Raw genomic sequence first — 12,176 nt, 5'->3', positions numbered from 1 at the left:
TTTTCCCTACAAAATACTAAATTACTTTCTCCTGTGACAGTTGTATTGACTTGACTTGACTTATTTGGTACAGGGTCTTGCTGTGCAGCTTAGACTGCTCATTACTTTGTAGCCCAGGGTAGCTTCAAATCCTCCTTCCTCAGCTTCCTGGGTCTTGGGATTATAGGTGTGGACCACCATTTCTGACCCTCCATTAATACTTTAAATCATAGTTAATCCTAGACATATTTGATACTCTTTTTTAAAATTTAAGACAGAGTTTTATGTAGCCCAAGCTTGCCTAGAACTAGCTGAGGATGACCTTGAACTACTGATCTCCTTCCTTCAGTTCCCAGTGCTTTGATGCTGGGAACTGAGATTACAGGCTTATGCCAAAAAGACCTGCCTGGTGCTATTTATTTAGACATTTGAACGGTTCATCCTGCTTAAAAGAATGGTTTAGATACTCTCGCCATTTATGTTCACTTTTGTGTTACTGTATTTTTACTTCTAGAGATCAAGGTGTCAAAGATAATGAAAGCAGCTCATCCATTATCTTTGCTGAACTCACTTCAGAAAAAGAAAACCCTCTTGGCAAATCTGACATTAAAAATGAGAATAACAACCTGGTGAGCTACACTGCCGATTTAGTGATCAGGAACAGCAGTGAATTCGGGTCGTCCGTTGAGCTCCAAGATAATGGCTTGACCGATTTGTCTATCGGACCAATTGTCAAGCGTCATCTGCCGCCGGGGCATAACTCGGACTTGGAAGGGAATTCTACATCCACAGATGAGTCTTCTGAAGGCCATTTGAGCCTGCTGGAGCAGACAGAGGTAACATGCTTTCCCCACTCACCGCTGTGTCAGGAGTTTGCCTGTGTGTAGCCTCCTTCTTCCTCGGCTGACTTCTGGTGGTGCTCCATCTTTCCTTGTGGTTTTCTTCTGTTTATCTCATGGACTTACTGTGCTCCCGTTAGCTGTAAGGTATTTCTCAGGTTTGGGTCCCCCATCTCCTCCTGCACACAGGGTTTCACGTAGCCCAGTCTGACTTGGAATGAGCTGTGTAGTCACAGATGACCTTGGACTTCTGATCCTCCTGCCCCCACCTCTAGAATGCTGGAATTCCAGGTGTTAATGCCAATCTGAGAATCAAGCCCAGGGCTTTGTGCTTGCTGGCAAGAACACTACTAACCCATTCTGGCCCTGCTGTAGCCTCAGTAGTTAGCTTTCCTCATTCACTTAGCTGCTAGTAACCTTTTACTCATCTTCCCATTGACCAGTGCATCCCTACATATTCTCAATGGTGTGCCCTGCCTGAAGTTGGAAGCTTCATTCACCATCTCTTTCCAGTACATGCTAGCATTATACCATAAATATAACATATATTCATGCAGAACAATTTTATATTTTTGGAGTGTGACTTTTGGTGACTCCTGTAAGATTACTAGGTTAGTTGTCAGCAAACTTTTACTGTGGTAAGTTTGCTAATATGTGTGTCAGACTCTCATCAGTATTGTTAGTATTTAGAGAACCAGAACATTAGGAGCTGGAGGGATAGCTCAGTTGTAAAACGCTTGCCATGTAAGCCTGACCTGAGTTTGATCCCTAGAACTTTTGGGTGTGGTGGTGCATACTTGTAATCCCATACTTTTAATGCCAGCGCTGGGGAGGTGAAGAGAGGTGGATCCCTAGCCAGCTAGTCTGTCCTAACTGGTAAACCCTGCCACCCCGGTCGGAGACCCTGTCTCTAAGAACAAGATGGACAGCTCCCAAGAAACAACACCCGAGATTGAATTCTGGCCTTCACATAGAAATGCATATGGTATGCACACATGAACATCCACAGACCCCTTGCATGCACACACAAAACTCGAACATTAATGGAGTCTACATGACAGATTACAATCTGTCAGAGTAGGACTGAAAATCTGTGTGTGTGTGTGTGTGTGTGTGTGTGTGCGCGCGCGCGCGCACTACTTTTTTCTTAGTGGAACATTTTCCTTAATGCTGAATTCAGTCATCTGCCATCAGCTTAATGTTCTCTCTTTAGCCAGACACTGTGCTCAGCTTAACCTTAGCTTAGGCTTGTCCCACTAGCTCTTGAAACTTAAATACCTATTTATTTTAATCTATGTTCTTGTTACCTCATCTCTCCATACTGCTCACGCCGCTTCCTCCACTCTGGCTTGTGACTCTGCCTTCTTCCCAGAGTTTTCTCTCTGTCCAGAAGCTATTGGCTGTTCAGCTTTTTATTATATCAATCACAGTACATTTTCACACAGTGTACAAATATCTAACAACAAGACACAATGTAAAGAGGCCAGCCGTCTTAGTTACTCTTTCATTGCTGTGATAAGACACCCTGACCAAGGCAACTCACAGAAGAAAAAGTTATTTGGGGCAAACAGTTTTATGGGGTTAGAGTCCAGGACCTTCATGGCAGGGAGCTCAGCTTTTTTTTTTTTTTTAAATAGTTTTTTTTTATACACTATATTCTGATTACCATTTCCCCTCTGCCAACTCCACACCCACCCATATGCATACCCTTTCTCTTTCTCTCAGAATACAAACAGGCATCTAAAAAAATAATAATAGGATGGGTGGTGGTGGCACACACCTTTAATCCCAACACTCTGGAGGGAGAGGCAGGCGGATCTCTGTGAGTTTGAGCCCAGCCTGGTCTACAGGAGCTAGTGCAGGACAGGCACTAAAGCTACAGAGAAACCCTGTCTCGAAAAACCAAATAATAATAATGATGATGATAATGATGTAACAAAATGAAAATAAGCAAACCAGAATAGGTTACTTAGGTTTCCTGCATGCAAAGCAAGCACTTTACCCACTGAGCGGCATCTCCAGCCTCAAGCTACACTGTGACTCCTGTAGGAGACTCTAGGCTGCAGTTAGTCATGGTGTTTTACCTAGAGTGGGCCAGTATTTGTTGACAAATGAAGATGGTGCGACTTGGCAGATGGGCGTATGCTGTGTATCTTCCAGGTTCGGTACCACCTGATGGTGCACATCCAGATGCAGCTGTGTGAGCTCTCCCTGTGGGACTGGATAGCCGAGAGGAACAAGCGGAGCCGGGAGTATGTAGATGAAGCTGCCTGTAAGTACTGTCTGTAAATCTGTTTCTTTCTGTATTTTTCAAAACCAGCTGTGAGTTTGACAATTATCTGTGATAAGTTGTTTGTTTGTATTGATGATGGTTGACGTTAGTTGTCAGCTTGACAGGATTTAGAATCACCTGGATTTGTCCAGCCACACCGACTGTGAATTTGAACTTGATTTTTCTCCCTTGAGTTGCTTCTCTCAAGGTACTTTATGATGGCAGCAGGAAAAGAAACAAAGACCATATTTAAATAGTAATATAGAGTTTAGGCCAATGATTTTGGATAGACTATTTTTGGTATTTTATGTGCCAAAATGTACGTATTTGTGCGGGTGCATGCACATTTGCGTGTTGTGGAGACCAGAGGTTGATTTTAGGTGTCTTCCTCAGTCATCCCCTACCTTATTTTTGGGACTGTGTCTTCACTAACCCTACAGCTCACTGATTTGTCTGGGTTGGCTGGCCAATGAGCTCCAAAGCTCTGCCTGTTTCAGAAAAGTAACCGACAGGTCCTTCCAAAACAGTAGTGTCCTTAGAGATGAGAGAAAACTGAATAGTTGTGTCCAGCCAGAGGAATTATGGGAATGATGGTTGGGATTACAGACATAAACCAGCCATGCCTGCCCTTGCTTTGAGCTCTTACTGTAGCCGTTGTGGTTGGGGGCTCATACCTTCCAGCCCAGGACTCGGGTTGAAATCAAAGGCTGTCCTGAGTTCCAGGCTACAGTATGAGACTCAACAATGACAGAAAAAGGGTTGGTGAGGAGGCTCAGTGGTAAGTGGGCTTCTCCTCTAAGCCTGACAATCTGAGGTGGATCCCTTGGAGAAAACTGACTCCACAAGTTGTCTCTGACCTTCACACCTGCTTTTGTCCCAAATAACTTTTTCTTCTGTGAGTTGCCTTGGTCAGGGTGTCTTATCACAGCAATGAAAGAGTAACTAAGACGGCTGGCCTCTTTACATTGTGTCTTGTTGTTAGATATTTGTACACTGTGTGAAAATGTACTGTGATTGATATAATAAATACACATAATTTAATATATATGTGTGTGTGTGTTTATATGTGTGTGTGCACATAAGTAAGGATTTAAAAATTAAAAGCACAACCCCTCCTCCTATTACCATGTTATTGAACTTGTTAGGGAAAGTTTAGACTGTATTCTTCATTATCCAGTCATTTTTAGCAGATCTGACAAGTGATGGATAGAAACTTCTGCCTTGAACAGAATTTATCTTCCTCACTTCCTTTTTGAGACAGGGTCTCACTGTGTAGCTCAGGTTGGTCCTCTTGTTACAACCTCCAGGTGTTACAGGATTATAAACCTGAGCTGCCGTGCCTCGGTAATTTGTGTTTTCTTACTCCAGTGTTTGTAATAATGCCTTAATCCAGTATGGACTAGGACAGTAAATTAGCCTTTGACACCAGCGTGTTAAGAGCCAAAGAAGACTGAAGCTGTAATTTGGTCACTCAATGCCTGGTAATTGTTTAGAAAGTCGCTAACAGTTCCTGGCTGAGCTTAGTACCTTTTTGGAAACATGGTGTCAGCACTGACTTTCAGTCTGTGATGTTTCTTCTTTGCTAGCAAAGAATCCTTCTTCCTTAATTCTATGTTTTAGACCATTTTGGAGTGTTTGAATGTTGAAGTGTCTAAAATTAATTTGTTGAGAACATTTAACATTTAAATGTTAATGTCATTTAATGAGTTCAGAGAAATAGGGATGAGACCATTTGTTCTTAAATTCCAGGTCCCTATGTTATGGCCAGTGTTGCAACAAAAATTTTTCAAGAATTGGTGGAAGGTGTCTTTTACATACATAACATGGGCATTGTCCACAGAGATCTGAAGGTAAGCCAGACGACCACACCTGTGAGCACAGCAATGGTGTCTCACAGGGGTGACTCGATGTGAGTTCATGGAGTACAATGAGGTGATGTACTCTCATCCTTCTGTTTAGGAGGTTTGTCATTTATTGTTTTGCTGTCTTGTAAATTGTTATTCCAGAGGCTCAGAACTCTTGACTGGAAGATGACTCAGTCAATAAAGTGTTTATTGGGTAAACATGAGGACCTGCCTTTGTATCTCCAGGATCTGCATAGAAAGCTGCGTGCAGCAGCCTGTGCCCGTAACCTCAGTGCTGGGGAAGCAGAGACAGACACGAGGACTCCTGGGTTTTTCTGGCCAGCTAGTCCAGGGGATTAGTTAAGAAAGATGCCCAATGTTAACTTTTGCCTCTGAATGCATAAGCATACTCGTGTGTACACACACCCTTCCAAAACAGTCCCCCATGCTTAAAAAGAAATCCTAAATTGAATTTGATTTGGTGTCATTTGAACCTTGACTTTGAAGTGTGAACACAGTAAGGCGTAGGGATAGTGATTACTAATATAATTGGTGATGGTAAATACACTCAGTGTCGGTAGAAGTGCAGCCTTAGAAATTAAAGTCTGTTTCAGGAAATGGTTTGTTTTAGGTTTTGTTGCTGTTTGTTTTTTCGAGACAAGGTTTCTCTGTGGCTTGGAACTAGCTCTTGTAGACCAGGCTGGCCTCTAACTCACAGAGATCCACCTGCCTGTCTTCCGAGTGCTGGGATTAAAGGTGTTTGACACTACTGCCCAGCTCTTTTTTTTTTCCATATTAAAAAAAAAAAAGTTGCTGCTGCTGGTTGTGGTAGTGCACACACCTTGAAGCCTAGTGCTTGGGAGGCAGAGGCAGGTGGATCTCTGAGTTTCAGGCCAGTCTGGTATACAGAGCAAGTTCCTGGACAGTTGGAGCTACACAAAGAAAAACCCTTTCTCAAATAAAAACAAAAATAACAACAGCAGCAATTCTTTTAGCATACACCTTTTATTCCAGCGCAGGAGGCTTAGGCAAGTCTAGAGCTTTTCAGGGCTCTGTATTGAGTCATGTCTCAAGGACCCAAACTAAAATCAAAACCCCAGGTCCTTCAAACCAAACCACACTGAAAATACAACTCTAGCAGACAGGAGGATCAGTTAGCTTGAGGTTAGCCTGGACTACTACCTTGTTGGAGTGGGCAGGCCCACTTGTTTGTCCTGGCTGCCCGGCTAGCTTAGCCCCAAAATAACCACACAGAAACTGTATTAATTAAATCACTGCTTGGCCCGTTAGCTCTAGTTTCTTATTGACTAATTCTTACATCTTAATTTAACCTATTTCTATTAATCTGTGTATTGCCACATGACAGTAGCTTATTGGGAAATATTCAGCATGTCTGTCTCTGGTGGCTCCATGGCGGCTCTCTGACTCTGCCTTCTTCCTCCCAGCATTCCATTTAATTTTCCCCACCTACCTGAGTTCTGCCCTGTCAAGGGCCCAAAGCAGTTTCTTTATTAACCAGTGAAAGCAACACAATGACAAAAAGACCTCCTACACCACTACCTCATCTCATAAAACCAAAAATAAATCACCCCACAAAAAAAAGAGAAAGCCCCATAGGAACTGTTTTAGTTTTATTTCATAAAAGACTATCAAGAAAAGACAAAATATACTTTCTTTTATGGCTGATAAATCTTAAAGCAATTAGCCCACTTTTCAAGCCAAATTTAAATCATGGGAAAGGCATCTAAATGAAACTTTAGAAGACAATGAGAGTTAACGTGCTGGTCACTTTAATTTTTTGGAAAGGGATTAAGGACCAGTAGTTTGTTCATTGCAATGTAAAGTTAAGTTGAAGTGTTTTCTGGTCCACATCCAGCCAGAAAACACAGTTTGAGTTGCTGAGGCTCTCTGGCACAGAGGGTGTGGAGTTCTCATTTCAACAGGTAGTCAAAGTCATAAAAGACATATACGGATTTCCATAGCTTCTCAGGGAGATGCTGCTTCAGGTAGAACTTGTACTTCTCACCATAAATATTTCTGATATTTCTCTTACAGATGGCCTCTAGGGATAAAGGTTTTTTCATTAGTCTTATTAGAGTTTTCCTTAAGAGGTGGAATTCTGGTTGCATGATTCCTGCAGGTAGAAGCCCTTGTTTATTTCTCAGTCTTAAAGGGTAAGAGTAATAAAGTAGCCTAGCCAGAAGCGATGCATCTCTGATATTGGAACTGCGCTGAAGGTACATATATATTGCAGACTCCCCATTTCTTGTTAAGATGTTCACGTCTGCTTCAAATTCCAGCAAGAGATTGATTATTACCTCTCTGCCTCCAAAACATGCCTTGTGCAGAGCTGTTTGGCCTTTGTGGTCTTGGGCATTGACCTGGGCTCCATGATTTAGCAGCAGACGGATGCAGCCCACCCCCGCTGCCAGCAGCTGGCCAGCTTTGCTTGACGCGGTGCGCACGGCTAGCTTCAGAGCTGTGTTTCCAGTATTTGAGGTGGCGCAGTTCACATTGGCCCCGCAGGCAATGAGTGTCTCTATCATGTTTTTGTCCAGTATTTCTGCAGCCATGTGGAGGGGCGTCATGCTGGCTCTGTTCATAGCATTGACCCGGGCACCATTTTGGACCAAAAGGGCAAGAACTGGATAGGTCCCATGCTTTATGGCCAGGTGGAGGGGTGAATGTTTGTCGTCCTTGTCTGCCTGGGCATTCACTTGAACTCCGTGTTCACACAAAATGCGTAGACATGTGACAGCTTTGTTCTGAATGTCTGCCAGGAGCTTTTGGATCAGAGTGTTTGTTTTAGACCACGTGGTCAAAGTGACTGGCCAGTTTAGCAGCAGCTGGTGAAGAGTGTTGAAGCCTTGAGCATCTCTGGAAGGGATTTATCACAGGTTAAGCCAGTTACATTCCACAAAGGGACTCTTCCCCATGAAGAATTAATGCTCAGGAAGGCAACATTGACCGCAAGTAACCCCTTCTAATTCATCCCCCCCTGTGAGGATGCTGTAGATATAAATTGATGTGTGTGTGTGTACATGCTCAGATACATATGAACTCATGTACATGTGGAGGTCAGAGGTCAATAATAAGTGTATTTCTTGATTGTTCTCCACTTTAATTTTTTTTTTTTTTTTTTTTTGGTTTTTCGAGACAGGGTTTCTCTGTAGCTTTGGTGCCTGTCCTGGAACTAGCTCTTGTAGACCAGGCTGGCCTCGAACTCACAGAGATCCTCCTGCCTCTGCCTCCTGAGTGCTGGGATTAAAGACGTGCGCCACTACCACCCGGCTCCACTTTATTTTTTGAGACAAGGTCTCTTGACTGAATCTGGACCTCACTGACTCTGCTAGCCTGGCTAGCAAATGAGCTCTAGCGATCCATGTGTTCCCTCCCCCACACTTCCGCCAGGCACTTGTGCACTCGGCTTTTATATCAGTACTGGGGAGTGAACTCAGGTACTTTACTGACTCGGCTGTCTCCCTAAGCCCGTTAGTTAAAGAAGTGGTGGCAGTCTGTGTTGCTGGATGCCTGAAGGCTCTTTTTAGTCCCTGCTGAGTGGGTCTTAGGTTCTTAGAGAAGCCTATTTAAGCTTGGTTGCTCCATCTGGAACTGTGGTTCCTTTAAGGCTGTTCCTTGGTTGTTTCTCCTATATTCCCAGAATCATGCATGGCTCTGGGCTGGTTCCCTGGGTATTTAGTAAAAATGTGTGGACTTAGGTATGAGCTATGACTGTCCCAACAGTGAACGCTAACGGGCCAGAACTTCCATTCCCTCGGTTTCCTGCTTTTTGTCTGTCCTCTCCCTGACACATTCACTCACAAGTGGAGGAGAGTCAGTGGCACGACTTGAATCTGGACACCTGCATTTTTCTGAAGCCAGTGAAGCCACGCATCCTGCTTCAACCCAGGTGGAATGAGTGGGCCCTCATCTCAGGATTGCCTGCAAAATGTCTATGTTGTGGCAGTGAAAAGGGAAGGTTTATCCTGAGAACTAGACTGCTTCCCTGACATTAGGAGCTGCTGTTCAGTTTACCCAGACTTATCTGTGAGAAGGCCTAAGGCTGCGGTTTGGAGAAACAGCAGGGCATCTCGGCCTCCTGAGGGCATGCGTAGTCTGGCATGGAAAGCTGGCAGGCTAACTGAATGGTGCATGTGGGCAAGGTTCTGGATAGGTGCAGAACCTCATGAGGGGGTTCTAGGGCAGGAACATGCCTTTGAGGAGCCCCTGAAGAGACAGGATGAGATGGTGGCTCAGGCCGAGACGGGCCAGCCATGGAGAAGCTTTGCCAAACTGGAGCTGGTGGTGCCAGAAGAGGGTGCAAACACAAGATCTACTGGGTGGATTTTCTGAGCAGGATGAGGATTGTACCCTGAGTTGTATTATTTTTATATCGTATATATAATTGTTTGATTTATCCAAATGTATCCATTGGGCCATAGTGTTCAAGAATCAGAGATAAGAGGTGAGCAAGGTGGCCTCTCTTGGCTGAAGCGAAGGTCACTGGAGGGTCATGCGCAGGCAGCCCATCACCTGTTGTTTGTTTTCCCTTTCTTTTCCTCTTGTCCAGTGTCCTGAGTGCTGTAGTCCAGACTACAGCTTGAGCCCCCACTTCCTATGTGTTCATTTACCTGACTGGTTAGTATGCCTGTGCTTCATCCCAGCTGTTCAGTCTCTCACCCTGTCAGTAAAGTACAATCCATGCTAACATAGTCTGTACCCAGGGTGGGACACATATCTGAATCACACAGTGCACACCCTCACTTAGGCACGTTAAGTTAACTTACCTTACTTCTGGGTTAGCCCCATGTTGTAACAAGCAAAGCAAACTTTGTGGCTTGTGGTATTCGGCGGCCAGATGGATAGGGAAGATATCATGAGCGTGCTGTTGGGAAACCACAACAAACATGGCTTACATACACAGTGCCACTCAGCACGGCTAAGTACTAAGCATTTGATTGGCATTTCTTCAGTTTGTGCATGGTGATTTTTGCTTTTCTTTTCTTTTTTGGGGGGGTGGGGGTAGTCTCTCTATGTAGACCAACCTAGCCTGGATCTCACAGAGAAAGCCACCTGTCTCTGCCTCTCAAGTGCTGAGAGTAAAGCCACCATTCCTGGCTAAAGATTTCCCTTTTCTGTTGCCCTTTTTTTGTTTCTTTTTAAATATATAGTTTTTAATTTATTTATTTGTATTGTATGTACATTGGTGTTTTCCCTACATGTGTGTTTGTGTGAGAGTGTCAGATTCCCTGGAACTGGAGTTACAGACTGTTGTGCTGCCGTATGGGTGCTGGGAATTGAACCCAGGTCCTCTGAAAGAGCATCCAGTTCTCTGAACCACTGAGCCATCTCTCCATCCCCCTGTTGCTTGTTTTAAATGACCCATAGCTGGTGAATTTTAAATTACAGAATTTGTGTTTTAGAGCTAGGCATGTTGGTACACACCTGTAAATAGCACCTAGAAGGTAGAGGTGGGTCAAGAATGCAAGGCCATCTTTGTACATAGACTCTGTATCCTGCGCCCCCCACCCCCAGTGAATTCTCAGGGCAGTTGAAATAAAGCTTTGAAAATTAATTCTTATAAAGAATTCTTGGTTTAAAGCAAATTGCTTTGAAGTAATTTTGTCCTTAAATTAACCCACAAGTTGATTAACAAGAACATGTTATATTTTATGCTTCTTGCTAAAGCCTTTATCAGCTGTGAAACTTGCATTTCCAAGGTTTTCAGATAAGGCAGTGCATGTCTTACTGTGATTAAGCTTATACTAGGTCTTAAAATACATATGGAAGCTTTATGCCTGGACTGCGAGATGAGAGAGAGACCCCAAGTGAAAAAGGAGGGGCTGGGAAGAAAAAAGGAACACTAATTACAGAAGCAGTAATCAAGCAGCAACCTTGGCGCTTTATCCCTGCAATTCCAGCACGTGGGAGGCAGAGATCAAAGGATTGTTGTGTGCTTTAGGCCAGCTTGGGGAAGTTGGTGAGTTCTAGGCCAGCCTGGACTATAGAGTAAAACCCTGCCTCAAACAAGACAAAACATGTAGGAAAATGTGTTTGCATCAGAAGCGAAAACCCAGTCTACGGGGGCTGGAGAGATGGCTCAGTGGTTAAGAGCATTGCCTGCTCTCCCAAAGGTCCTGAGTTCAATTCCCAGCAACCACATGGTGGCTCACAACCATCTGTAATGAGGTCTGGTGCCCTCTTCTGGCCTGCAGACATACACACAGACAGAATATTGTATACATAATAAATAAATAAATATTAAAAAAAAAAAAAGAAAACCCAGTCTACGTGACGTAATCGCTGTGGGCGTATTTGGAGAGGATGGTGTGTTTTTCCCATCCATTTGTGTGGGGAGAGTGGAAGGGCCAGTTGCAGACTGGGGTGTATTGGACCTGGGTGCTGACCTATGTGTTGTGAAGCCATGAGGGGCTCAGGGAGTCCCCAGGGCACTGGCGGTAGTTCTTCCCAAAACTTCTGACTGGTTTTGGCGGGTTTTTTGTTCGTTTGCTTTGTTTTGTTTTGTTTTGTTCTTGAGACATGACCTCACACTATAGCTCAGGCAAACCTAGGATTTACTATGTATCCCACGCTAGCCTTGAACTTGAGGCCGTCCTCTTGCCTCAGCCGCCAAAGTGCTGGGATTAGAAGGGTTACTACCACTTCCAGCTCTGTTGTTTTAAAATGCCTGAGAGGGAGTACCTGGTTCAGAAGTAGTCTGCAGCTGGTGGGGTTGACCAGGATGTTCAAGGGCTGGTTGACAGGGTGGGTCCTGAGAAGTTTCTTGATTGTGTTACAGTCTTCCTTGATTATAGCCCCATAGAGTCTAGAGTGCAGTGTGGTGACCGAGGTGTCATCCTGCGGCGTGGCAGCGTCAGCCATGAGCTCTTTGCTTCCCCTCTTGGTTATGTTCCCCATGAGGGTGTCTCTAGAACAGGGGTTTACATGGTGAGCGGATACTGCTATGGAATTGGTCACTTTCTGTCTCTTATGACGATGACCCCCTCAGCTGAGTTCTAGAACTCTGTTAGAATTGTGTATGTCAGCAGAATCCCTTTCTATCCTGGAGCCAGCCCTCATGAGACTTGGTTCCCGGTGCTAAGAGCAAGCACAGTTTCTCCGCTTTTCTACTCAGTTATTAGCAAACAAAACAGAAACCTCCAAACTGGCATCTTATAGCTAAAATCATTTCCCCTTTTTTGCATCAGCTGCAACTAAATCTAACAGGGCCAGTGAGCTGGC

General features: G+C 44.3%; 2 protein-coding genes across 3 annotated transcripts in view; one reads left to right on the top strand and one right to left on the bottom strand.

The window, feature by feature from the left end:
- Nucleotides 1–12,176, top strand: part of Eif2ak1 (eukaryotic translation initiation factor 2 alpha kinase 1) — a 37,318-nt gene that overhangs the window by 17,054 nt on the left and 8,088 nt on the right. For both annotated transcript variants that reach the window (XM_075973582.1, XM_075973576.1), the window contains exons 9-11: nucleotides 494–815; nucleotides 2,979–3,090; nucleotides 4,840–4,940. In XM_075973582.1, coding sequence (XP_075829697.1) covers nucleotides 494–815; nucleotides 2,979–3,090; nucleotides 4,840–4,940 — 535 coding nt within the window. The remainder of the gene's footprint in view (nucleotides 1–493; nucleotides 816–2,978; nucleotides 3,091–4,839; nucleotides 4,941–12,176) is intronic.
- On the bottom strand, nucleotides 6,866–11,852 carry Ankrd61 (ankyrin repeat domain 61). The gene is made up of 3 exons (XM_075973619.1): nucleotides 11,637–11,852; nucleotides 9,722–9,819; nucleotides 6,866–7,811 (listed from the first exon to the last, which is right to left on the bottom strand). Exons 1-3 carry the CDS (start codon nucleotides 11,850–11,852, stop codon nucleotides 6,866–6,868), a joined length of 1,260 nt encoding a protein of 419 aa, XP_075829734.1.

Source organism: Microtus pennsylvanicus, chromosome 1, assembly GCF_037038515.1.
Source record: "Microtus pennsylvanicus isolate mMicPen1 chromosome 1, mMicPen1.hap1, whole genome shotgun sequence".
NCBI classification, from domain to species: Eukaryota; Metazoa; Chordata; class Mammalia; order Rodentia; family Cricetidae; genus Microtus; species Microtus pennsylvanicus.
Note: the sequence above shows the minus strand (reverse complement) of the source record. Positions and strands in the feature narration are given on the sequence as shown.

Excerpts from the sequence above, each read along its gene's own strand:
- Ankrd61 (XM_075973619.1), bottom strand. The coding sequence starts at position 11,852 with ATGGGGAACATAACCAAGAGGGGAAGCAAAGAGCTCATGGCTGACGCT. Across the intron at positions 9,820-11,636 it reads GCAGACTACTTCTGAACCAG|CACGCTCATGATATCTTCCC; the intron begins GTACTCCCTCTC and ends GTTTCCCAACAG. Across the intron at positions 7,812-9,721 it reads GGGGCTAACCCAGAAGTAAG|AGATGCTCAAGGCTTCAACA; the intron begins GTAAGTTAACTT and ends AATCCCTTCCAG.